The sequence below is a fragment of the Lampris incognitus genome, chromosome 5 (assembly GCF_029633865.1).
Source record: "Lampris incognitus isolate fLamInc1 chromosome 5, fLamInc1.hap2, whole genome shotgun sequence".
Lineage (NCBI taxonomy): Eukaryota > Metazoa > Chordata > Actinopteri > Lampriformes > Lampridae > Lampris > Lampris incognitus.
Window position 1 is genome coordinate 41,698,089 of NC_079215.1, and position 27,858 is coordinate 41,725,946.

The 27,858-nt window shown below is 44.4% G+C and overlaps 2 protein-coding genes across 2 annotated transcripts in view; one reads left to right on the top strand and one right to left on the bottom strand.

Moving 5' to 3' along the window:
- Positions 1 to 4,690: 4,690 nt before the first annotated feature.
- LOC130112464 (ADP-ribosylation factor-binding protein GGA1-like) lies at positions 4,691 to 22,052 on the bottom strand. Its single transcript, XM_056279818.1, has 17 exons — positions 22,010 to 22,052; positions 21,095 to 21,179; positions 20,537 to 20,612; positions 20,218 to 20,316; positions 19,701 to 19,824; positions 17,652 to 17,752; positions 17,362 to 17,442; positions 16,499 to 16,636; positions 13,803 to 13,884; positions 12,104 to 12,214; positions 11,763 to 11,906; positions 9,298 to 9,362; positions 9,008 to 9,189; positions 8,381 to 8,655; positions 7,998 to 8,167; positions 7,547 to 7,657; positions 4,691 to 7,166 (listed from the first exon to the last, which is right to left on the bottom strand). Exons 1-17 carry the CDS (start codon positions 22,050 to 22,052, stop codon positions 7,053 to 7,055), a joined length of 2,001 nt encoding a protein of 666 aa, XP_056135793.1. The 3' UTR covers positions 4,691 to 7,052.
- An 846-nt stretch (positions 22,053 to 22,898) lies between these two features.
- micall1a (MICAL-like 1a) overlaps positions 22,899 to 27,858 on the top strand; it is a 31,156-nt gene continuing 26,196 nt past the window's right edge. Inside the window, exon 1 of the mRNA XM_056280751.1 lies at positions 22,899 to 23,133. Within this exon, the coding sequence (XP_056136726.1) occupies positions 22,991 to 23,133 (143 nt within the window). The 5' untranslated portion in view covers positions 22,899 to 22,990. The remainder of the gene's footprint in view (positions 23,134 to 27,858) is intronic.

Below are 27,858 nucleotides of genomic sequence, written 5' to 3' on the forward strand. Positions count from 1 at the left end.
AGTTCTCATCACATCTCCCTCCTTTTAAAGAACATGTATGTTCCAATGGAAACAATAACATTGCTAGATTATAAAACATAGCAACAGCAATACCACATTAGCAATTTGCAAATTAACAGCATAACCAGCTAACAATGAAGACATGCACTTCAAAATTCAAAAATTAACCTGAAGGGTGGGGTAGACTGCCCAGCCCTTCGACTGAGTGTGGGGATTATTCTGCCCCATTGCTCACTCAGTATCTAAACATCATACCGCTCTGGGGTTTTTACAACTCTGCCACTGGAGGTGATGGTGAACCCAGAGGGCCTTGCTGGCACGTCCGGCTCCATGGGAGTGCCCGATGAGGTGGCGACCGGTGGGCTGAGTTGTTCCTGCTGCAAGTCATTGCTGTCTCTGGCCGGTTGGGTTGCAACAGTTGCAGGGGCAGGCACGGATTGCAGGTGCCTGCGGTTCCGTCTGAAGACAGCCCCGTCTTCCGTACGCACCGTGTAGGAGCGTGGTTCCCCACAGGGATTCACCACAACTGCGGGCATGTTCCACCCCTTTTGCCCGTCTAGTTTGACTCGTACCCTCTCACCTGAGTGCAGTTCGGTTAGGGCTTGTGCAGAGTGTCTCCTGTCGAAGAAAAACTTATAAGCCTCTTTTGCCCTTCTGTCATTCTTCTCCACCTCCTTGTGGTCGAAGAGCTGTGGCTGTAGTTTCCTCTCCAGCACAGGCATGTTGGTCCGGATCTGGCGGCCGGTCATGAGCTGCGCGGGGCTCGCACCTATGGCAGCAATTGGTGTGGCGCGGTAGCACATCAGCGCTAGGTGAGGGTCAGGCTGCCGCAAAATTCTTTTGGCCGTCCTGACGGCCCTTTCGGCAGCTCCATTTGCCTGGGGGAAGTGGGGGCTGCAGGTTGTGTGGCAGAAATCATAGTTCCTACAAAACTGCCTAAATTCGGCTGACGTAAACTGTGTGGCATTGTCACTAATGAGTTCCCCAGGGACGCCCCATCATGCGAACATACCTTTCAGCTGCTCAATCACCTGTAGACTGGAGGTGGTCTGTAGCTGGGCGATCTCAATGTCCCTGGAATAATAATCAACCACTACCAGGTAGTTTTTTCCATCCTGCTCGCAAAGGTCTGCCCCAATCTTGTGCCATGGGCCGGGCGGCAGTGGTGTTGTACATAGGGGCTCTTCGTACTGTGAGGGCTTATTGATTTGGCAGAATGTGCGCTGTGTAACTTTCCGGTAAATGTCCGATCCGATGCTGGGCCATCAGACAGACATCCTGGCTCTTTCACGACACTCTGTAAGGCCTTGGTGCCCTTCGTGAATCCTGTGTAGGATGTCTTCCTGATATGCGGGGGGAATTACAATCCTGTCTTGGTACAGGAGCAGCCCGTCTGCCTCGGACAGCGATGCCCTCGCAGCGTGGTAGCCATGCAGATAAAAGGGCATGTGCCTCGGCCATCCCTCTCTGGTGTACCCGATCACCCTCTGCATTGTGTCGTCCTGACGCGTGGCCTGCTTTAACATGTCCAGCTTCGTGCTCGACACCGGTTTGGTTTCGATCACAGCTTCGACATGCGCACGCATATCCCCCGTCTGTGTCTGCCCCGCGGCCGTCCTGGAGTGGGTTCCTGGAAAGGGCGTCGGCCACCACCAGCTGTGAACCCGGAACATACACTGCTCTGGGGTTAAAACGCATTAGACGAATTAGAAGCCACTGGCATCTCGGCGGCACTTTGTCCAGATCATATGCATTAATGAGGGGAGCCAGGGGCTTGTGGTCTGTCTGTAAGCTAAACTCAGCTAAGCCTAACAGATAACGGGAAAACCGCTCACAGGCCCACACCCCTGCAAGGCATTCCTTCTCTAACTGAGAGTATCTCTTCTCTGCATCTGTGAGAGTTCTGGAGCAGAAGGCAACAGGCTGAACTTTGTCCCCCTGAACCTGCAACAGTGCTGCCCCCAGCCTGTAACTACTAGCGTCCGCGCTCACAATGGTGGGCCTTTCTACATCATAGTATGCCAGGGCAGGAGTGGAAGACAACATTGCTTTTACCTTGGTGAAGGCTTGCTGTTGGGGCTCCCCCCACTGCCACTCTGCGTCTTTCTTCAGCAGCTCACTCACCGGGTGTAGCACTGATGACAGTTCAGGTAGAAACCTCCCCAGATAATTTACCATACCCAGCCACTGTCTCACCTGAGGGACATTCTCGGGGCTCTGCATGTCTGAGATGGCCTTCACCTTGCTTGGATCTGGTTTGATGCCATCTTTGCTGATGATGTGCCCGAAATATTGCAACTCACTCCTGCTGAAGCGGCATTTCTCCCGGTTGAGCTTCAGCCCCGATGTTTTGATTGTCTGCAGTACCACCTCCAAGTTTCTATCGTGCTCGTCCTGGTCCTTGCCGTACATGAGTATGTCATCCATGACGACGACCGTGCCCTTGTGGTCTCTCAGCAGAATGCACATTTCCCTCTGGAAGATCTCCGGTGCCGATGTGATGCCGAACGGGAGCCGCTGGAAACAGAACCGGCCTCTGGGAGTAATGAAATTGGTTAGTTTTACACATCTGGGATCTAGCGGAATTTGCCAGAAGCCAGACGATGTGTCTAGCGTTGTAAAAACCCCTGCCCCTGCTAACTTGGGCATAATGTCCTCCAGCGTGGGAAGCATAAACCGCTCGCGCTTAACAGCCTGGTTTAACCGCTTTAGGTCCACACAGATCCGTATCTTGCCGTTCTTTTTGACTACGGGCACCATGGGTGCGCACCACTCTGTGGGCTCAGTCACTTCTGTGATGATCCCCAAGGACTGCATGCGTTGCAGCTCGTCGTCCACCTTTGGCATGAGAGGGAAAGGGACCCTGCGTGGCGTGCTGAGGGCATAAGGCTGTATATTGGGCTTAAGCTCAATCATGACAGGTTCACAATTAAGCAATCCAATGTCCCTGAAAACATCTTCGCTAACCTGATCTGTTCTAAAAACTAGGCCCATTTCACATGCAGCTCTGCGACTCAATAGATTGTTGGCATTTGGCCCTTTTATCACAAAAATCCCAATTTTGTGCATCTTCCCCTGTCTCTCCGTGCACGCCACAAATTTCCCCGCACACTGCAGTGCTCCCCCTGGGCTTCTCAGGTCGATTGATGTTTTAACCAGCTTTGGCCGTTCAGGCAGTGACCTATATGCAGTCTGTGACATGGTAGTGATGTCCGCCCCCGTATCGATTTTAAAATTAACCAACTTGCCGCAGATCGGTAACTCCACTTGCCACTTTTTCTCAAAATCCATCCCCTCTATGCAACCGAGGAAGTAGGGGCGGCATTCACTTTTCGCTTCGCCCTCATACGCATCATCCTGGTAAACGACCTCCCTCCCGTCTCTGGTTTTGCATACGGCAGCAAAATGTCCCAGCTTGTCGCATTTCCTGCAACGCCTGTTGTGTGCAGGGCATTCCTGCTGCTGCCCGTGCACGCGATTACATCGGGGGCAGGCTGTTTTGGGCCGCTGTGCGTTTCCGTTGCCCTTATTGTAGTGGTTGCTAGCGTTACTGCGGTCGCTGTTGGTATTGGCGCCCTGTGCTTTGCTAACTGCGTTCAGTTCAGCTGTAATTCCTTCCGCACTTTGCTGTTTAACCAGTTCGAACTGACGGGGGGCCATTTGCACCGCTTTTCCTAGCGTGAGCTCATCTTCCATCTGCAACTTCAGTGACACGTCTCGGTCAGCAACTCCGATCACAACTCTATCACGAATATGCACTTCCTTTAATGCCCCGAACTCGCAGTGTTCTGCCAACTCATATAAACTCCTCCTCACAAAGGCCTCGACAGTCTCTCCAGCTCTCTGCGAGCGCCGGTGAAAACATGCACATTCGTGGATTACATTTCTCCGTGGCACGAAATGCTCGTTGAACTTACTGACCACCCTGTCATCATCGTTAACGTGAGGAGCCTCTTCGAACGTAAATGAATTAAAAATAGCTTCTGCATCTTTCCCCATTGCGTATATCAAGGAATTGACTTGGATCTCACCGTCCTCCGCATTTAGCTTGGTTGCTAGTCGAAACCGGGAAAACCTCTGAATCCAAATCGGCCATGCCGCCGGTTGCGTGAAATCAAATGCCTCGGGGGGATTAACTTTTGCCATTCCTCGTCTCACTGGACCAACTCCATTCCCGATTATTGAGGTAAGTGGATTCGAAGATCTTCTGACACCATATCATGGGCATAAACGACAGGCAAGGGAGTCGCGATTAATAACGTGCTTTATTCAGCCATCTGCTTCCAGTCCCCGACCCGGACAATCCCAAGAATGCCCCAGTACAGAACCGCGCTAAAACATATGGTTGCGTGCCCCTCCTCTTACGTACACAGCATGCTGGGCATTGTAGTTCTCATCACACTTATATACTCAATCATGACACTCAATCATGACACTCACCTGTTTCCAATTAACCTGTTCACCTGTGGAACGTTCCAAACAGGTGTTTTTTGAGCATTCCTCAACTTTCCCAGTCTTTTGTTGCCCCTGTCCCAGCTTCTTTAGAACGTGTTGCAGGCATCAAATTCAAAAGGAGTGAATATTTGCAAAAAACAATAGTCGATCAGTTTGAACATTAAATATCTTGTCTTTGTTGTATATTCAATTGAATATAGGTCAAAAAGGATTCGCAAATCACTGCATTCTGCTTTTATTCACGTTTTATACAACGTCCCAACTTCATTGGAATTGGGGTTTGTAATACAAATACAAAACTTCAAATCACAATTACTTTACATTGAATTTACATTACATGAAATACATTGAAGGTTCAGTGCTATCCCGTGTTTGCAGCTTAAACGTAAGAAATGTAAACTAAGCTGTATGCTTTGAAGTGTGTCCTGTTTTAACAAAATGGAGATGCAGGACAGAACAGGTTACACAAGTCAGCTGGTTCAGCTAGTTGTGCATGCATCGTATCTTCCAATGAAAAAGTGCTTGACAAAACAATTCAGTTGACGGAATTGGTTGTTTGGTATAATTTTGTGTAGGAGTTACATAATGCTTCAGCATCCCATGTTCTTTTACCGAAGTGCAATGTGTTAAATAAAAAAAAATCTGTTTTTTCCTTCTTCCAAGAAGCAAGGAAAAACAAGCCACAACAAATTCAAGAAAAGAATAACTTTATTTCCCTTTGATACATTTTCACTTACATTCTTGATTTCTTCCAGCAATATTTGCTCTTTGCATATAATGGCAAATGTACATAATTGAATGAATTTTGTACAGTCAGGTCAGAAAACGGAACTGGAATGTAGACTAGAGGAAACATAACAGGACCGATCTTCAGATCACTTTGAAATAAGTAGTTTTGACATGGTACCAGGTTACTTACAATGGAATAGTCAGTCGGCAGACTCTCAAGCCTGCCATTGATTGACAGCAGAAAACAACACAGCTGAATGTAAAGATAGCCTTGTACATACTAATATGCCCCCTTGTGTTGTAAGGTAATAATACATATCACAGTATCCCAGGATAAAAGTAGTCACCAGAACCAGTCTACTTCCAATGTCATTTAGTTTGACCAAAGACATGAGTCAAAATCAGTTAAACGTGCATAAAGAAAGACTGGTGAAATGATCAAAACGAGGAAAAAGCTTTTTTTTTGTTTTGTTTTATGACCATATTAATTTGAACCAAAACAGGTGTACAAAGATGCAAAGTAAAGGAAAAGCAAAAACAATGCAGGCACATATGGCAGTATCAAAATGGAGGTCAACACAGACAACTCAAGAGTAAACCGTCAAAAGAAGGAAGCAAATGAGAAAGGATGAATTATTTCATGTGCAAAACTCAAAAGGAGAAAGGGCACCATAAGTTCAGGTTATGTGTGTTGGAATTTCAAAAAAACAAAACAAAAAACAAAACCTGAGTAAAACATTACTTGGTAACTAATTTTGTTAAGAGTAATGAAAAGTGCAGAAATTAAAAGCCTCAATTTCAGCATGTTAACAAGATAGAGATGTGGTTTCCTTCTGTTATTTCACACCTTCAATACATAGCCAGCCCAAGACTGAATACAAATGGAAACTTATCTAAATATACAAAAAAAAAATTTTTTTTTTTTACAAAGTTCATTAAGGATGGTAGCACCCTGTGTAAAATCATTCAGTCCTCCAGGTCCCATTTCTGCCACGTTTCCAGTGAAGTCTTCTGTGGGTGCAGACGTGAATCCATTCCGATACTCCACTTAGAAACTAAAATAACTTGGAATGGAGAGAGGGCACTGGAGTATCGAAAGGCTGTATGTGTGGGTAGTTCAAATGGTAGTTGTTTGTGAAAACACAAGGTTCATGATTTCCCAAGTGTCTTGCATGTACATTTAGTATTTGCTATTTGGTAGAGTTAGACAAGTCAGGAAGCTAAGCATGTTGCCAATTGATTATCAAACATCCAAAGCCTCAGGTGTGCATAAGCACCTGCTTGTCTCTTGACTGCACTCAAGAACAACGTTTGGCCAAAATACTTCTGAATGTATAGTTGGGACCTCTGACGTTAATCTAAATTTAGGACACTCCGCCACAGGGTGCTAATTTAGGAATGCACCTGATATTTGGATGCTTTACTTTATTGGTTGGGTACCAGATAAAATTAGACATGAAACGAAGACACCAGCTGTTAGCTGCATGAACATAGTCCTTTTGAAAAGGTTGTGCAAGAGTGCGAAGATCATAAATGCACACATGCTCTCTCCTTAGTAACTGCACCGATTCACTGTTTTACCAGTTTTCACCTAGTCAACTAATTCAGCTCTGATTGTATTTAAACTGCAGGAGGAAGGAAAATACAAAGCAAAAACATCAGAGTAATGGAATAATGACTGGAGGGTTATGAAGGAAGGCACAAGGTAGAAACTACTTCCAAAAACTGTTCTTAAACCGTTTTTGAGCCAAACCCGGTATGTAACCATTAACAAGTAAAAAGGTCATCTTGCCTTGACCAACAAATGGGGGCACCTTCAACCTATATCTAAAGGAAGCAGCTCATCAGAGAACGGGGTTGGGTCCATCTCACTCCAAATTCCCCCAGGTGTCTGGAGGGGGGAACTGTTCAACATCACCAGATTCGTCGTAAGACTTCTCTCCCATATTGAACGTTAGTTTGAATCGCAATCGCACCTTCTCCTGAAACAAATACACAGACAAACATCCACATCATCCCTGGTAAAGCACAATCTGCATACTTGTTTTTACCTCAGTTCTTGCAGTATCAGTCAATTCATGAAAACACCACCATATTTAGTAAGTGTGATGAAGTTTCAGTGTTAAAGTGAGAGATGGTCAATGGGAAATACACTTTTACTGACTTAGGGTCATCTGCAAGATGAAACCTCTTCCAAGTTTTTAAGTGAATTGCTATCATCACTTCTGTTGGTCACATTAAGGGAAAGATATCATGAAAGATTAGGCAAATACAAATACTGAGGGCAGAAATGCTGAATTAAATCCAATTTAAACTGGTAGAGAGGAGCAGGGATGAGGAGATGCTTCTCATGGTGGGGTACCTTATGAGGGTTAGCCAAAAGTAGGACCTGTGTGATGGCAGCTGGAGGCAGGATGGGATTGAAGGCTGGAAGCTCGGTGCTGGAAGGAGGCTGCAGCTTCACTTTCATCACCTTGACATGCACACACACACACACACACACACACACACACACACACACACACACACACACACACACACACACACACACACACACACACACACACACACACACACACACACACAGAGTAATCAGGAAATCTACTACATTGTAGACTAGCCAATGTATTTGCTTAATCAACTTTGCCTTTCTTTGCATAGCCTTCGTCATTTACATTTCAGTGAGTTAGCCAATGGTCTCAATCCAGTGCATCAGACTAAAACTGAGCAAGCAGGGGTTAAGTGTCTCAGGACTGTCTCAAATCTCCTAGTCACCCTTTAATTAATATGAATAGTAGGGATAATAAGCCAACCTTTGGTACGGCTGACTGGAAGCGGATGTTTGTGACGGGAACGGGGGCTGAGGACAACATGGAGATGATCACCACCAGCACATCAGGCCGGGATGGTGGACAGTTGCGAGCAAAGTGGAACAGAACTCGGAAGCTGTGCTTGTCAATTACAGTCACAGGTAACAAGTTACCTGGAAGGCAGAAGTGTGGCAAGAAATACAAAACAAGAATGTGATCTTAAGGAAATAAGGGAAGGTTGTGAACATTGAGTTTGTTACTCATTTCACTCAAGAGGAGGAGCAAATATCATGCAGTAATATGTCACTGCTGTTCTTATTTCATAACATATGCACACTACTGTTGACCTTCATGTAAAGTGAAGCCCAGTTCAAGCTTGTGCGTACTTGGTTTAATGGATTCCAGAGGAACGTTCACATCATTCAGGGAGATGTCGTTCTTGGGGTCGGCAGCGGGGGTTGTGTCCTTTGCAGGAGCTGAAAGGCTGGTATCGGAGCTGAGCAGAAGCCCAGGCTGGTCTGAGGAGATGGCCAAGCTGGGGCCAAGGCTTGGAGTTAAGGTGTCCCCAGTAGTTGCGCTGGGTGCAGGATTTGAGTTGGTGCTGGGTTTGGTCTGGAGGTCTCTCAAACTGGGTCTGGAGTGCTGGGGTTGGAGCTTGTCCCTGTGTATGTGTGTGTGAGAGTGAGCAAAAGAGTTGCAATCGGGGGCACAAAGAAACAGGAGAATTATTGTTGAAAACAAATGATGTTCATGTATCCATAACAAAATCAAAAACAACCCCTTAAGCTTCTTGGTGCTATTGTTGAATATTTATAGACTATCAGACAGCAGTTGTAAATTCACATTGTTAATTGAACATTAAGCTATACAGTTCTTTTGAAGCATATCGATAGCACACTTTAATTATTAATGATGATTGATTCATTTCAGATTCTCTTGCAGTCACTTGTTGCAGTAGAAGGGTACAGTAATAATTTATGTGACTGATGACCTCTCTAGTGAAATGTTCTCACCACTTGACTTGCTGGCTCTCTGGCGGTAGGGACTGCTGTAACAGGGTCTTTCCCAACATGTCTAGTTCATCCAGAGCTTTGGAGGAGGAAGTTGTGGCCCCTGTCATTGAATCTTGGGGCATCGATGCCACGGCTGGCAATAATACTGCAGCAGGTACCACTGGGTTTACACCTTCTGAAGACTGGAAAAGACCCAGCACAGGATTAGTGGGAGGGGATCATGTAAAATGGGGTGAAGATTAACCTAGTGTCTGTTTATAAGACAGCCTGTGTGTTTTTTCTATGCCCACCTGAAAAGTATTCCAGTCTCCCAGCCGAGGGGTAGGGTTTGAGTTTAGCGTTACTTCATTCAGTCCTATGAGGTCAGCAAACACAGTATGAGTAGTGAACCAGTAAGAGAAGAGTAATCCCTTGTCTTCAGCAGATAGGCTCAACCTGGACTTGACTAACTGTCATAGGAATCAGGAACATTCAGGAGTCAGGAACATTTGTCATTTCATTCCATGCACCTGCGCACATGAAATGAAAGAAAATATTGTTTCCCCCAGCCCACAGCAGTGCAACACAAAGACAAAAACACATATCCAAACTACATAAAAACATATATCCAAAATACAAAAACACATATATCCTATATATATATATATATATATATATATATATATATATATATATATATATATATAAATTTTCACTGTCCAAGAGAACGAATGCAAGGATGATTGTCGGAACTGCTGGTCTGCATGGGCTAGCAGTTAGCTTAGCCTGTCCCGCTTCCGTGTCCTGTCAGACCACAGAGGGCGGTCTGACAGATGGGCCCAGGGCCGTGGTCCCTGGGCCCACCGGACTCAACAGACCAGGCTCCCCCAGCTGATCCAACGCCAGCTCTCCCAGCCAGACACCCTTGACACACCTCCCCACACTCCACATGATGTCACCAAAAACACAGTCAATGCTAGGGGAGGCTGCCGCCAGATTGCCCTTGGTGTCATCGGAACTGCCGGTCTGCATGGGCTAGCAGTTAGCTCAGCCTGCTTTGCCTCCGCATCCTGTCAGACTGCCCTCAGTGTTTCCTCTTCGGGCACGGCTCCAGTCAGGGCCGTAGTCCCTGGGCCCACAGGACACAGCAGACCAAGCTCTCCCAGCCATCAAACGAAGACACAAACTTAAATGCAGATGTGGACAAAGACACTGCACGGATGGTACTGGGTGAGGCTGCCACAAACCCAAGTTCGCGCCGCCATCCTCCCACACCAGTGCTAGGTGAGGCTGCTGCAAACGTGAATTTGCGCAGCCATCTACATCTGCATAAATCTACACCTGTGTAAATAGACCCCATTTACACCTGGTATTAAAATGCAATCTGTAACCGGACGTTTTATCCGAATAAGGAAAAAAGCATGTTAGTGCAAGGTGTAAATGCATCGTGATCAGATCTGCCTGACCATATCCTTGAGGTAGCCTGGCTTGCATTCTTTTGAGATCTTAGGTAGGTGTAGCGCAATCCATACAATGTGTTGGCATCTGTACCAACGCAACGTCATGAGCTTTTCCGTATGTCCTACCCCCGACCCCTTCTAGCTTCAAGTGTATCTATCTGCAGCCTGCAGCTAGTACAAACACACCCTCACAGTGCAACACACGCCCACATCAGAAAAAGAAACGCCCACTTGTCAGTACAAGAACCCCTCTCCGGGTACAGATAATGTATCTGGATAGATATAGACCTAATTTTAATACCAGGTGTAAATAGGGTGATAATATAAGAGTTTGTCTGGGCATCCTTTCATTTGCCATATAATAGATATTTTTGAAAATAAGTACATCAGAATCAAATAACATTCTAGACACTCTTTACAATACACCTACATGACTCTAATAACAATGAATCATTATCATTATAATTTAGTTTCAGTACTCAAGTTTGACAGCAGTTAAACAATCAGTAGACAACTGAAATGTTCATATTTATCTTATTTCATGTGTCCCAATGAAGCAGATCAGATTCATGTTAATCCCATTACTGATTCAAACTGAATGTTGCCAACAACTTTTCCATGATTAATTGGATACATTCAAGTTAAAATCCATAACAAGTTATTCTCTTTTAGAGCTTGTGAACTTGTGTTAGGGTCTGATGAAATTTGGCATTGCTGTTAAATGATCATTTAATTTTCATCATTATCATACGATCATCATCGTGCCACCCTTTAAATGATGAGGGGCAGCACAGTGGTGCAGTGGTTAGCACGGTTGCCTCACAGCAGGAAGGTCCTGGGTTCGAGCCCTGGTGTAGTCCAACCTTGGGGGTCGTCCTCTGTATGGAGTTTGCATGTTCTCCCTGTGTCTATGTGGGTTTCCTCTGGGTGACCTGGTTTCCTCACACAGTCCAAAGACATGTAGGTCAGATAAATTGGCCATATTAAATTGTCCCTAGGTGTGACTGTATGTGTGTTGGCCCTGTGATGGCCTGACGGCCTGTCCAGGGTGTCTCCCCGCCTGTTGCTCAAGAACTGCTGAGATAGGCTCTAGCCCCCCCGTGACCCTGAGAGCAGGATAAGCGGTTGGGATAATGGATGGATGGTTGTTAAATGATGATGGCTCTGATGTGGTCCAGCGAGGTATGGTCAGGTCTCAAAAACTAGTTCTGGCTTTTTGACGAGACAGGTCACTACAACACACCTAATGTGCTGGAAACAAGACATAACTGTACTTAAAAATATCTAAAGTAAAAGGAGTGTCTGGTGTGGCTTACCCAGTGACATAAGCTCATCATCCAATAGGCTGACACCAATGTCCTTAGATGGCGCCTGTAGAGAGTTAATGTCTTGGTTGGTGGATGCTTTGTTAGGTGATGTGTCAAGTCCTGTAAGGTCGAGGAGTGCTGTGCTACTGCTGCCTGATTGGAAAAGAGAACATCCATTCACTTCTTAAAAAAGTGCACGTTCACCTGCACTGAAACAACTGCAGGAAAATGCATCATATAAATGATGCTTAACAAAAACCTGAAAGGTGATGCATCTGGTAGCAATTTTCAAGAAATACCCTTGCAATCAAGATTAGCAGTATGGAATAAATATGGAAACACAATCACACCTGGTATTGAGGCCATGGTTTTGCTGTCTCCATTCACCTCCTCTCCCTTCACTAGCTGTCTGTACAGGTTGATAACCTGTGTTAGGCTGTCATTGGCCTGTAGGATATCCGCTGCAACCACAAAAACACGTGATAAAACCTGGAAATCTTTTCAAAATCAGTTTTGTGGGGGCGCCTCAGTAGCTGAATAGTTATAGCGTATACCACATTGCTGCAATGTCGGCAGTTCGAATCCGACCAGTGACCTTTGTTGCAAGTCATACCCCCCCCCCCCCCAGTTTTTCCTTGTCGAATAAACCAGAAATAAAAAATCAGTTTCATGACTAGATGAGCTAGTTTAGGGCAGGGTTCGAAATTCGTTGTTTTTAGGGCAAGGCAACTTTGCCTTGGATGACGCCTAATTTTACCAGGGCACCAAGGCAAATAGCCAGGCACCAAAGGCAACTGCTAGCTAGCTAGCCAACATAGTGATATAGCTAGCTAAATTGGTTGACAGAAAGATGTGAACTTCCAGCAAAATAAACAAAAACATGGCCAATTATTCTTACCAAATTCGTTTAAACACATCATATTATGGTAGCTATGTGGTATTTGCAACTGTCTGTTGCGTTTGAAATACTTCTCAATAAATTGCTAGTTTGGTTAGCTAGCTAGCAGCATATAGCAGTTGGAGACATAACAAAAGCATTAAGGCAAGGGAATTACAGAGGGAAAACACATTCGGAGGAGGTAACGTTATACAGGCATATTTGTGGAGGCTGAGTTTATTCAGAGCATGTAATCAGTCTATTCAGAATATAGGCTTAAGTACCAGAATATGGACCAATCATAACATATTCACATGTTATGATCGATCGGAATATGGTAATGTTATGCATGTAACTTATCTTCAAACTCACCTGTTAGAGCTGCTTAGCTAGCTAGCTAGCTAATGTAACGTTAGACAATGCGTTACACCCTACATTGCCGCTTGCCAACCCAGCAGTGGCGCCGGGCAATCGTAAATGAGCACACAGGGTCAGGGGTTGCGAGTGACTTAAATGAAATGGGAGGAATGTGGGGGCACTTTCGCACAGACAGACAGCAGAAAGCGGTTACAATGAGGAAAAAAACTGCTACGAAGGGCAAAGTGGTAATGTTGCCTTTACAACTAGTGCTTTTTACAAGGGCCTTAATGCTAAACGGGAGGGCTTCCACGGCAACTGCCGTGGATGCCGTGGGGAATTTTGTATGCTGGTGTAGGGGCTTAGTAAGCCGATCCAGAAACCAGTAAAGGAACAGCTCTCGATAAGTTGGTAGTCCATCATTGCTGGTTATGGAGTTTTCATCAAAATATATAGCTAGAGATAGAAGACTGCGCAATGTTTGGCAATTTTGCTCACTTCCAAAGGGGATACTCAATATTAGAACTGCTGCAATCTATCTGCAAGACTCATGATGGCGCAAGTCATCTGAAGTATGTATGAGTCCATTATTTTACCACTGAAAACTTTTCATTATAAGGTCATTTAAAGGGTTGTTGACATCAGGTTGGCATGAAGTTTTAAATTGTGTTTTCAGTCAGTCTGGTTCCCACCAAGTGAACTGTCTACGACAGGACCGAATGAATGGTTGTAGGAGGGTTAAGTGTGCTGATTTACATTGTATGATAGCATGACACCAAAGTAATGCTTTTATTAAAAATCATTAACTATCTTACCTAAGGCTTCATCATTATCCTCTGTATCACTGGCTAATCGGAACAGTGTGGGCCTCATCTTTTCACAGCGCTGGTAAAGATCCTGCAAATACAAACTTATTAGCAGGTTCCCACAACATACATGCAAGTGCATGCAACCACCCAGTCTCTACGGTGTGATTTTCTTCACAGTACACAGTATATGTCTTTATGCACTCTCAATAATCCAGGTAAGGAAATCACAGAAAGGTGAATCAGTTCATTTGGACACAAGGTTTATTGAGAGAAACGTTTCATCACTCATCCAAGTGACCTCTTCAGTCTCAACTGAGTGCAGGTATCCCCACCCTTATAAACAATACAGTGGCATAACGACTGAAAACAATGATCGGAACATCCAGCTAAGGGGCTGAATTTTGCTGTCATGCCGAGGCATATCACACTAATGGAACTGATCACAGCCACGGAATCAGCGACTCGTAAAAACAACAGCACGGACCCGGAAGCGAAGAAACTGCGGAAGAACGTTTCAGCCTGCCTAAGCAATGCGAAGCCGCCACTATCCAACATCAGCCGAGATGAGAGGAATGCACTCAGGACTCTCAGTAAGGATAATAACATCATCATCCTTCCGGCGGTCAAAGGCAGATGCCCTGTTATATTAAACCAGACAGACTATCATAATAATAATAATAAATCAATCGTATATAGCACTTTTCTAACACTCAAAGTCACTTTACAATAAACGGGGTGAACCATGAGAAAGTTATGACATTACTTAGCCATTTCAGGGGCTCATGAATACTTGTGAGCCCCTGAAATGAGACCTAGGCAGTGGTTACAAGAAAAAGGTGATAGATTGTCTGAAGCTGTTAGAACAGGACAATGCTATCGACAAAATGTTGTACCATAGATTATACCTAGTCCTAGGGGAAGCTACACCTAATCTGTATGGGTTACCTAAAATACATAAACAGGATGTGCCATTACAGCCTATTATTTGTATGATTAACTCAGTGACTTATAACATCTCTTAAGTTTCTGGCATCTATTCTTAACCCATTGGTAGGCAGTAATGAACACCACATTCAGAACACTATGGATTTTGTGGATAAGGTGAGGGACAGCATCATGGAGGGGGATGAAACAATGGTCTCTTATGATGTTACATCTCTCTTCATGTGCGTTCCTGTTGATGAAGCAGTGGAAGTGGTCCATATGAAATTACAAAATGACCCCACCCTTAGCAATAGGACTACCCTTAACACTGACCAAGTGTGTCTGCTCCTGAAGATGTGTCTTCAGTCCACATACTTCACATACAGGGGGCAGTACTATATAGGCAGAGGCATGGGTGTGCTATGGGATCCCCAGTCTCATCTGTAGTGGCCAACTTGTACACGGAAGAAGTGGAAAAGAGGGCTCTGATGTCCTATCCAGGAACACCACCTAGCCATTGGTTCAGATTTGTGGACGACACCTGGGTTAAAATTAAATCTCGGAATGTACCACATTTCACCGACCACATTAACTCTGTGGACAACCACATCAAGTTCACCAGGGAGGATGTGAAAAATTACAGATTAGCCTTTTTAGACTGTGAAATTGCAATTGGTGATGGGGGACATTTGATTGTTGATGTTTACCGTAAACCAACACATAATGATCAGTACTTAAGGTTTGACTCTCATCATCCACTGGAGCGCAAACTATGAGTCATCAGGACACTGTACCAATGAGCTAACAATGTCCTCACTGACACAGCAGCCGGGGAAGAGGAGAAATCCCACATTAAACATGCCCTGGTTAAATGTGGTTATCTTAACTTGAGGTTTGTCAAAGCCAGGAAGACGCCCAAACACTGCACCAGTCGATCGAAGGACAACAGCTGCCTAAGCATAAACCAGTGGTGATCCATATGTGGTGGGAGTGTCAGAACAGTTACCGCGTCTCAGTTGGCTTTCAAACCCCAAAACACGCTGCACCAGAAATTGGTCCACCCCAAGGACTGGGTCCCCTGGCACAAACACAGTAATATAGTGTACGCTGTTAAGTGCCAGGAGGATTGCCATGACTTGTACATAGGGGAAACCAACCAGATGGTGGCCAAAAGGATGGCACAACACAGAAGACCCAACGCGTCAGGCCAGAACTCCAGTCTACACCCATCTACAGGCCAGTGGCCACTCTTTCAAGGATGAGGATGTGCACATCTTTGATAGAGAGGAAGGCTGGTTTGAATGGGGAGTCAAAGAGGACATCCATGTGAAGAGGGAACGAACATCCCTGAACTTGGGGGGGGGGGGGGGGCTAAGAGTACATCTGTTGCCATCTTATAATGCTGTGATTGCAACTATCCCTCCCCAATCCTCTGTGAATTGTACACATTGCCATTGTAACCCTAGTTAATGGTTATGGAAATTTGAATATGAAACTGATCGTTGTTTTCGGTCGTTATGCCACTGTATTGTTTATAAGTCAGTTGAGACTGAAGAGGTCACTTAGATGAGTGATGAAACGTTTCTCCCAATAGACATACTGTCCAAAAGAACTGATTCAACTTTCTGTGAGTATACAGTATAGTTCTCTTCTAGCATGTAGGGCAAGCAGGGGTTAAATAACCATAAGGGAAGTGTTAGCTTGGGTTAAATAACAATTGGAAAAGGTGGTTCCTGCTGTGTTGTTGTTGTTGCAGCTCTTTGCTGAGCTCTGCTAACCTTAATGAGCTCCTGGTTGCTCTGGGAGGTGCTCTCTCTGCTGTAGCCCTCCAGCAGCTGGTTCAGCAGGCTCACGCTCTCCTTCACCTCCTGAATGGCGTTCACCCGCTTCGACACCTTCTCCATACGCTTTTGGTCCTGGGCAGAAAGGAAGGGAGACAAACTAGGCCACAGTACCTAAGTTCCAAATTCATTTTTAAATTCTAAAATCAACACAGTTCCAGACTTTAATTTCTCAGGTGAAGCCTAAGTTTCAGGGTAGCGTTCCTCTGTGTCTGAAGAGTGGCAAATCAACATCACCCTGTAGCTGAACATCATTTTTCACAAGAAATCACATCATGCAAACTGACAACAGGTCTGCAAAATAATATGTAAAAAAATACATGTTACTGTAATTAAAACAGTTGTTTAACAACTTGCTCAGATGTTTCACGTATTTTGAAGAAATTACCAAATTCTTATAGTATAATTGTGGGAATCACTATATTTGTACCACAAATGATCAGGATAGCTGTACATCTCCAATCATTGTTTAAATGAAAATCTTAGCTATTTTGTTAGCTGGTTATATTATTATTATTATATTATTGTCATATTACATTAAATATATGCCCCACAATCTAACTTGCAGGTCAAATTAGATGCTTCAATGTGTCTCACGCTATGTATAGTAAATTCCACCAATACAATCAGATTTGAAAATACTTTTAAAAAGGAGGATTTAGGTGTATATTAAGATGGTGCATGATATGGACGTAATATATTTATATGGTTGAGGTACACTGTCACAGATACGGACATGTGCACACATGTGAACACACAAACAAACACCTGACGCCGGGTAAACAAAGACTATGACTCACCTCCTGCACCATTTCCTTGATGAGCTTGTTTGCTGCCCTTAGATCTTCTGGGTGAGTGCTGTTCAATAGGCGAGACAGCATCTACACAAACAGGATAGGAGAGGCGAAAAGAGAAGGGGTATGGGGGAGAGAGAGGATATGACGTGAAGCCACTTTGTCCCGTAATGATTTTCAGGTCAAAGGTCCAGACAGGTAAAAAAAAGACCTGTTTGATATGAAAGCGAGATGATGTGTTCATCCTTCTGTATGTGAAACTAGTGAGGGTGGTCTGTGTTTCTTCATCACTCTACCTTGGATTTCTCCTCATCTTCAAAGATGGCACTCTTTGCTCTGGGGGGAGGGGGTGGGAGGGCCTTGTCATCAGGAAGCACTGGGTCCTGCTTGACAATACCTGGAAGAGAACAAGGACCCCAATTCACATGATTTAACAGTCTGTCAACAGCATCCTTCTTCTTCTTTTGGCTTGTTCCCTGTTTCCCAGGGGTCGCCACAGCGGATTTGATAATTTCCACTGGTACCCTGTGAGGGCACAGCACCAATGACGGTCATTGTTAACCCAGGCCTTGACCGATCCGGTTTGGTCTTGAGAATCCGCATAATAATTTGGCAAATTTTACGTTGGATGCCCTTCCTGACACAACCACTAACTCTACGGTCAGGGGCACAGGTAAAGCGCTGGATGCCATCCAAGTATTCATGGACTTGGGCCCAAGCCTGTCGCCACTGTCTGTCAACAGCATCCCCATGTCACATGTACAGACAGCAATCGTAAAAATAATATCCAGGTCACCATTTTGACTGGCTGTAAACAGCTTTGTTTTAAATATAGAAGGCAAAAATAAAACCTTAAAAAAGACCGTCAAAGACAAACGTCTGGGTAAGCGATCCAATACTGGTTCTGAGATGGTGTCTTTTTAGACAAGTCCTTGAAGAACAAAGGCACATTTTGACAGAGTCAATTAAAGAGAATATAAATATTAATCATAAAATAAATGAACTGAACAAAATTCAACTTATAGTCTCAGCAAAACCTCGAGGCTAGCAGACAAATCTGGTAATACATGTTAAAAATGCAAAATTTTGGGGGGGGGTGGCGGGGTGGTGTGGCAGTCCATGCCGTTGCCTACTAACACGAGGATCGCCGGTTCGAATCCCTGTGTTACCTCCAACTTGATCGGGAGTCCCTACAGACACAACTGACTGTGTCTGTGTCAGTGGGTGGGAAGCCAGATGTTGGTATGTGTCCTAGTCGCTGCACTAGCGCCTCCTCTGGTCAGTTGGGGCGCCTATTTGGGGGGGGGGGGAACTGGGGGGACTAGCGTGATCCTCCCATGCACTATGTCCCCCTAGCGAAACTTCTCACTGTCAGTTGAAAAGAAACGGCTGGCGACTCCACATGTATTGGAGGAGGCATGTGGTAGTCTGCAGCCCTCTCCGGATCGGCAGAGGGGTTGGATCAGTGACTGGGATGGCTCAGAGAGCAGGGTGATTGGCCGAATACAATTGGGAAGAAAAAAAGGGGGGAAAAATCCGACCCCCCCCCCAAAAACAAAACAATCAACATTTTAAAGCTTTTAGATTCCTATTGATGTTTCAATGTTTGCAGTGATACCAAAAATGGCATTACAGAGGGTTTTGTGTTTCTATAGCCCCACATAAGGAGATAAACAGACTGCTCATGATAGACGTTGAGGCTGCTGTTTTAGCTTTGGTGTAACTGCCACACAAAGGTTGTTCCCAAAATATAAAAGCTTTGAATAAGGATGTTAGTCTCATGTTAGCGTCTCATTGTTTCATTAAAAAAGAGAAGTGATAGTTCAACTCCATGCGAAACAGAATTGTGCAACTCATATCTGTCAATAAACGCTGTATCCAGATGAACTGATTCAACCTTCTTTGATATTCTTATCTGGATTATTGAGCATGCATCAAGATATCTAGAACTGTACACACTATATTAAATGCATACAGTTACATCATCAACAAAAGCAGGGCTCATAGTCATGGCTTCTTTTCAACTTATTGCTGATGGTTTTACCGTATGTCTTTAAGTTGCCTAATCTCACTGCTTTGTGGACAATAAATTCAATTTAAAATGTAATTTAGTGATGATGACCAGTATGTGTTGAGAAAGTATTGTTTAAGGGCTGAAGTAAAATCAGACAGAACGGTCAATAAAAGTTGTGTCAAAAGGTTACAATGAGGGTCCTGCTTCGAGGGGCGGTGAGAGTGGGTCATATTAGTCATATTTCACCAAGGTGTGTTGAAGAGAGAGTCCTGCTCAGCACTTCTATGGCCTGGTGGGACATCAGCATTGCCAAAAGCTTTGGAATGCTCACCCTGTTTTTTGAGCATTTGATAAGCATCTGCTATCTTGGTCTCATCTGGCAAATTCAATGTCCAGCTATACATCATTTCTAGAACCTTGCTCTTCACTGGCTCTGGAGCACGGGATCCCAAATACTGAAAAAAAAGAAAAAAAGAAAGAAAAGGAGAGCGGATTAGAGAACAGGGATCTGGCTACCCTCAAAAGGCAAGAGGCAGCGACTATTATTTTGTGAGATTATTCTCTGTCTCTCACATCTTTGTTTTAATTGCATTTATCAAAAGCTGGATCCTGAATATCCCTACAATCAGTTCTTCATCTTCATAGTACACAAAAAACACACAAATGAAGATTGACAGGGCCAGCAAAATCTACTTTATCTGATTAAAACTGTTCATACAAATGACTCCAAATGCAAAAAAACAAAAAACAAAAACCCAACTTTTAAGAAAGCAGTGTAGGCACCCAAAAGGTGCAACAAAATGCTCCCCAACCAATTAATGGGACCAAGGTTCTCTGTCAGTCAATACCTTGGGGGAGACCACCTTGATAAGCTCATTGAGGAAGCGGAACTTGCCAACTTCGTTGTGAAACCTCTTTCCACAGTTCTTCATGCACGTCTCAAGAGCCTGGTGAAACCAGTGATTGTATTGAGTCTTTAGGTGTTACATCAGTACAGACAAGCCTTATTGACAGTTAATTCATGATGGTTAAAATGTGGTCTGGCCTTCCACAGACCTTTTAGTCTCTAGAGGGTCTGTGGAAGTCACAGAAGTCACTCCTTTGCAGTGTGCTTTGATAGAAATAAGGTTTGTCAACACAATGCACTGTCTTGGAGCTGTTACATACCATGAGTGCCTGTATTGCCTCCCATTCCTGAGGTGATTGGATTTTGTGAGCCAGGAGCCTGGTTGCCAGCTGGGGACTGATAATGTGAAAACAAATCAAGACAATATTTGTATGCAGTAATAATTATTTCCCAAATACAGTCAATCAAACATTTGTTCTTACCATTGGCTTTTTACACATTTACATGTTAACAAATTGTGTATGACAGCTGCTAACTTGATAAGAGCAGATAGCTGCTCTCTACGTGCTTGCAACCTCATGGAGCTGCTCTCTACGTGCTTGCAACTGTCCTGTCATGGAAATGTGGTGCAGTGATCATTGAAATGCAAAACAGATATCCTGTGAGAAAAGAAAATATCATAATCTGTGGGTGGCTAGACATGTTTCATACTGTGATGAGGTCTGATTTAAGTTTTGAAATTTGCTTGCTTCACAACAACATGCATATGTATGCATATTTAGTCTCCGTGAAGTATGTTTACAATGGCAAAGTAAGGTTGACTAAATTGTACAGAGGACACATACTAATCGGTGTGAAACACTTTTTCCTTATCTTACCCTTCTGGGTCATTGTTGAGCTGTTCACAAAAGTCTTTGATACTGTCCCAATCAGTCTCCCTATTAAGAGGGTTGGTGGCCTTGTCTGTGTGAAAGGAAAATCAAACACCACTAATGTCAATGTTACATTTGTATTGTGATCTTCTCACTGAATCTGTGAACCTGAACACACACCTTGAAGGTGTTTCACTGAAGATAGAAGACAAACGCAGCTCACATACTTTCACAAGGGCTAGTTACACATTTTGGTCAGTGTTCCAAACTGGTGGTATTACAATCCAACAATGGACATGTTGATGTCAAATTCTATACAAATGTAATGAGCCCACATAGTTTTTGATTCACTGCCAAATGTAGTATGGAAGTTTTGTCAGCTGTTTACATTAACCATTGGAGCCTTCGTTCCTGGTTTGTTTTTTGTTTGTTGTTTTTTTTTGTTACAAAAGGCTATATATCAAGATTACAGGACTAATATACAGCTCGTGACTAATACACAGTTTTACGTGACAGCGTCAGCACCACCATTACTGAATATCACTGGGTAATCAATCTAAAACTAAAGCTAGGTTAGCAAATGGGGTGACACTATTAGTGTTTCAAAGTTCAGTGAAAACTGTCATTCTCTTGCATCACCAGCAGACTATATCACACCGACAGCCGGATACCGTCTGGGCACACTCGATGAGCGTAGTTCCTGATTATCAAAGTGTTAAACCAATATTATTTGAATGAGGAGCTCTCTTCCTTGGTGCCAGAGGGTTTGATGACATTTGCTCTCAACTGGCAGAAACAGTGTTTTGCGTCGATGCGTTGGATTGTGCCACACAGGCGCAAATGCAAACTTTCAGTGCATCTCCCTCACACTAATACAGACATACAGCTGAAGAAATGTTAATATGATGTATGATGACTTACTGATGCGAGATTCCAAGCTCGCCTCATCCGGAGGCGCCGCCATCTTTTGGGAATTCCTGTGACTAACGTCGCAGTTATCGCAGTGTTACGTATCTTATCGCGTTGGTTGCTTTGAGCCTCTCAGCTCCCTCTACCGGGAGACGAGATAATGAACAACGTGACATTGCCAGTGAACCGGGTGGCTGCCAATGGCATTGGACCACTGAGCAGCTCATGATGAATGTTTTATAGTTTATCTGCACGCCAGTAATACTATAATGTACGCCACCAGTACATGACTAAACTAATTTCTCTCATGTGAGCAGACTAGAGGAATGACAAAGGAAGACAATGGTATAATGCCGCAGCTGGATCCTGCACCAAGGAACAATAACTACATTGTCGTGAAATCTAAATAGTAAGAAAATTTAAAAAATTTTTTGGGATTTGTCTTGGAAAAAACATCAGTCAACGACGCTGAATAAAAACAGTAAGAACAATATTCGTTCTTTCTCTAACGTCAGCGAAAAGCGGAATTAAAAGCTGCAGGATCAACCTGATCCACGTTTGCCACTTGGGCTGTGTACAACCGGATTCCTGCTGAATAGAAACTTGAGCTCGTTAGCAAGCTGGCGATATAAACTTTGTCGATCTGCTGTGATTTTAACGTTATGACTCCGCTCACACTTCAAGTTTAGCAACGGTCATCACCGCCGGTCAAACGTTGGTCTCCAGCTAAACCAAGACTACAATGCATGTTTCAAAAGTTGGCTAGCCCATTAGCCATGCTAGCTTGTGTAGCGTGACTCATTGGCTGCAAATGAATGTACCGCGATCTGTAATTTCGGGTGTTGCCGCTCTCCTCTTCAGTGAATCGCTGCTGATGGACTGTGAAGGACTAGAGGAAAGACTGTCTCTTCGTTTCCCACCGCAGTCACAGAGGACACGGTAACCCACAAAGTACCCCGTTTATTCCACCGGGACATCTCTTAATAAGACACGATGGGCTCGCTGAAAGCTCTCCAGGAGTGGTGCCGGATACAATGCGAAGATTACAACGATGTGGAAATCAGGAATATGTCAACGTCTTTTCGAGACGGCTTGGCATTTTGTGCCATCATACACCGTTACAGACCAGATTTGATGTGAGTATAGCCACCATGGCGGCGTTTTAGTCACCAACAAGCGAACTGCTTATGTGTGCCGTGCATGAGACGACTCGTATGATAGTATGTTTTCAGCAAATCACGAGGCCTGCTCAGGATCACGTCCCTTGAAGTGAATGAGTGTCTTGTAGAGAAGTTGGATGCATTGTGTTACTGTAACGTGTTAAAAAAAAGCGTTACACAAATTTGGCAGCTGTCAGCAAGTAACGGACATCTCCGTGGAGTGTTACAAAGTGACAGGCTTTTAAATTTGGGGGTTGAACTTCGATTCAAGTGAAAATGATCAGCAGTAACGTCGTAGTACAGTACAGACCTCAGATGGAGTCTAGATTATGCGATGGACAGCAGTTATATAATGACTGCGATTATTTAAACCGCTGTCTGCCTTGCATGTCGACTCTGTGTTATCAATGTAAGTTGAATCAGTTGATCTGGATATGTTGTATCCAGATCAACTGATTCAACTTTCGTTGATTTCTTATATCTGGGTTATGGAGCATGCATAAAGACACTGTCTGTGTTAAGTGTTATTCATACTACCGTATAATCCTGCTGTCTGTAAGGAGGTATAGCCTCTAGTTTCAGAATTCCTGCAGTTGCCAGACTTTTTTCTGTCTGTTATTTATTTGTCAATTTATTTTTTGATAAACTTAAAGCGCTGTTTGTAATTCCTCTATCGTCGCCATCATGCAAACAATATTTCTGTCTGTTTTTACTTAGACCCAGTTGTACTTTGTTTAAGGTGGGAGGCTATGACACTGTAGTTAAGCAGGCTGACAAGCCTTGCCTTGTTTATAACATCCTTCCACATACCTTGACACACACACTTGCTGTCTACCACAGTGCTAACCTGCTCACAGTTGCTTATAACAGAGGACTGAGAAGTGATGACTTGCCCACCTTTTGTTGAAGAACAAATCGTGGGGAAAGTCTCAGTGAGGACCACTAGCCTCTCATGTACCATTTATCAGACACTGAAACAAAAGCATCTGTTTTTTGTTGCACAGTGGCATGTTTCCTGAATTATTAGTTGAGTGTATTTATTCCAGTCATGTATTTAGGTTTAGTGTACTGTATTGAGGTCGTCGTGCACTCCTAACAAGCATGTTTCTGTATCCAGAGTACAGCGTTAAAATGCACTACTGTCAGTTTGCTGGTGGAATCAGAGGCTGAACAGGTTTAAACAGTTCATTATGACAAACCGTTTAATCAGTTCATTATGACAAACTGTTGTTGTAGTCACACAGTGAAGATGGGCTGTACAGCAACATTGGCCTTAATGTGACTCATGTAGAGGATTTATTAGGGCTTCTGTCTGGGCCTTGGAGCAAAACTCTTTCTCTTGCAAGTTAAATTCATTTTATTCAAGTGAATATGAAGCTTATTCCTATACCAGGGGGTAGAGATTTTCTTTCTTGGCAAATATTTCCTCTCAGGCTTTAGTACTCATAGAAGAAACATTGGCTGAACAAGTTGCTAATGGACAAGTAGTCCCATGTATTCAGCCAGAAAAAAAAGTAAAAGTTATATGAGAGTTCAGAATACAAACCCAGCTCTCTAGCTTGACCTCTTAGATTTGTGTGACAGTGTACTACTTTCCAGTCCTTCCTCCTCAGTAGCTGTGGTGTCCAGGCCGGACTCACTCTGATCCAGACAGACAGTCCGTCAGGCTAATCTGCAGCTGAGACCTCCGCCTGTCACATTGGATTTAACTCTAACACTATGCCAGGCCATCAAAGGGATACGCTGCACTGTGCTGCACTGCACTGTACTCTCATACTGCCACAATACAAGACTTGCAGAGAGGCCTGCATGTATCACTTTATCTCACCTCAGCTTCCTCTACTAAAACCCCCATAACGCAGAAGCAGCAGCCACTCTGTGAAAATTAATTACCTTGTTTTATAGATAGGGACAGAGATCACTGGTGGACCCTCATAATTGATGCGCACACTCCATTTACAATGTATAAATTGCATTAGTATTCATCCCAGTAGAGAAATTGTCAACCTTTATTTATTTTCATTTCCCATTTGGCCCTAATGGAAACCAGTCTGCATATAGCAACCCTGTTTTGTCTTGTCTATCAAATTGTTTTGAGTACTCGGGTCATATAGCTCATCATTTTGACTGTGATTACATTCTGAGATCCCACTGCTCTGTGCATTCACAGGCAAGCTCACCCCGGCCAGTGCCGTGCCAGCCTGACCAGACTCGGCAGCAATACCCAATTTCCCCTCGAAGATGAATAAAGTATTGTGATTCTGATTCTGAATACCAGTCAGGTTTCGATCATGCAGCTGTTAAACAACACACACACACACACACACACACACACACACACACACACGCACGCAGTCTCTCAGCAGTCCTGTCACCAAAAATAAACCTGGGGGGGGGGGGGTGAGATTCTCCGAGTCATAACAGATTAGGTTTGCAGTTTGCACACTCCAATCCGCCAGACTCAAAAACTGGTTCAGGCAGCAGTCGTTATAGCATCAAGTGAATGACAGACTTTCAACTTTGTCATCCAGTACTGGGAGAAGTGGCAATGCTGGTAGTTATGGGAAAGCAGCCCCCAACAGAGGCAGATAGATTTGACCCGATTTTGATATTAGTTCTGCTGCTACTGCTGAGTGCATTTGTGACCATGGGAGCACATGGGAACTAGATTAACAGAACAGAGGCCACTTTGTGTGGCTCCAACATAGTGTTCACTCGGCATTCCATTTTGGGACCTGAAGGTTTTTTTTTTCTGTATGTAATCCTCAATACAAATGCACATAGTTTTGTTTTACACACCTCTATGTGTGCCCACACCACTGACAGAGCCAGGCAAACTGTGATCCAAAAACGGCTCTTAAAATGTACTGCAGGATGTTTACTGTGGGAGCTCGGGTCTACTTCCTTGCTCCGGGATTGTCAGAACAGCCGCCTTGTAATTATCACCCCATTACTCCTGTTTGGCTATGCAGCTCCTGTCCTTTTTTATCCCAGCAGTTTTTCCCATCAGGCCCTGTGTTCTGGAAGTGGGTGAGTGGGTGGGTGGGTGGGTGGGGGATTGTCTGTGTCGAGATGGTTGGGTTGTTTGAGTTGGGTGATCACCATTTCTGTTTGTCATACTGCTGAGCCAATAACAGCCTTCTGATGGGTCATAAGTAGAATTAAGCAAGCAGATAAAATGCAGTCATACCCCATCTTAGCCTCAATCCCTCCCTCTGTAACTGGACCCTGGACTTCCTGACCAACAGAACTCAGTCTGTTAGGTTAGGTGACCACACCTCTTCCACCCTGACCTTCAGCACAGGTGACCCTCAAGGCTGTGTTCTGAGCCCCCTCCTTTTCTCCATCTTTACCCACGACTGCCTGCCAACTCACTCAAATGTAATAGTTAAGTTTGCAGATGACAGTACAGTCATTGGCCGTATCACCAACAATGACGAGACGGCCTACAGGGATGAGATTCAGCAACTCACATCATGGTGCACCACCAATAATCTTGTTCTCAAAGTACAGAAGACGAAGGAGCTGATTGTGGACTTCAGGAGGTCTAGAAGCTGCAGCCACTCCCCCATACTCATCAATGGGGTGGAAGTGGAACATTTCTCCAGCTTTAAATTCCTTGGAGTCCACATCAGCTAGAAACTTTCCTGGACATCAAACACCCAGACCCTTGTGAAAAAGGCCCAACAACATCTGTCTATCCCCAAAAATTCTCACCAACTTCTACCACTGCACCATAGAGAGCATCCTGACCGGCTGCATCTCAGTGTGGTATGGCCACTGCACATCAGACCAGAAAGCTCTGCAGCGGGTTGTCAAGGCGGCCCAGCATATCACTCCAGCCATAAAAGACATTTACCACAAATGCTGCCTTCGAAGGGGTCTCAGCATCAGCAGAGATCCCACCCACCCCAACCATGGACTGTTCTCCCCCCTGCACTCTGGGAGGTGCTACAGGAGCCTCAGAACCCACACTACCAGGCTCAAATTCATCTTCTTTCCCCATGCTGTTGCCCACCTGAACTGGGCTACCCACTGAATGTCTGTGGATATTTTTAAATATTTTGTACTCATGCTCTTTTTTAACTTATTTTTAGCTTTTGGTCTTCATCTGTGTATATCTTATACTGTGTTTGCTGTGTTTGTCTATGTCTGTCTTGCACTGTTTGGCAAAGCCGCAGCCCTTATTTCTTTTTTAACATGTGCCTGCACATTGTTTTTAATGACAATAAATTGAATTGAATTGAATGCTCACCATGGACAGTTGCTTTGTTTATGTTATAATATAAAATACAAAGATGCTGTCACCGTTGAGATGTAATTTTACTTTTTCCGCTCCCGGTGTGGGAAGATGGCGGCACGAATTCATGTTTGCAGTGGCCTCACCCAGTATCGTCCATGCAGTGCCTTTGTCCACATCTGTGTTTAAGTTTTGTCTTGGTTTGATGGCTGGGAGAGCTGGCGCTGAATCAGCTAGGAGAGCTTGGTCTGCTGCGTCTTGTGGGCCCAGGGACCACAGCCCTGCCTGGAGCTGCAACCGAGGAGGTAACACCAAGAGCAGTCTGACAGGGTGCAGAAGCAGGGCAGGCTAAGCTACTGCTAGCCCATGCAGACTGGCAGTTCCGATAACATCAAGGGCGGTCTGGCGGCGGCCTCACCTGGCGTTGACTTTGGTATTTTTGGTGTTGTTGTGTGGAGTGG

Bases quoted from the DNA above. Each gene is read 5' to 3' on its own strand.
- LOC130112464 (XM_056279818.1), bottom strand. From the start codon at position 22,052: ATGGCGGCGCCTCCGGATGAGGCGAGCTTGGAATCTCGCATCA. The intron at 16,637-17,361 runs GTGAGTCATAGT...CTTTCTGCCCAG, and splicing joins TCAAGGAAATGGTGCAGGAG to GACCAAAAGCGTATGGAGAA. The intron at 7,167-7,546 runs GTACCCCACCAT...TATTTGTTTCAG, and splicing joins TTTTGGCTAACCCTCATAAG to GAGAAGGTGCGATTGCGATT.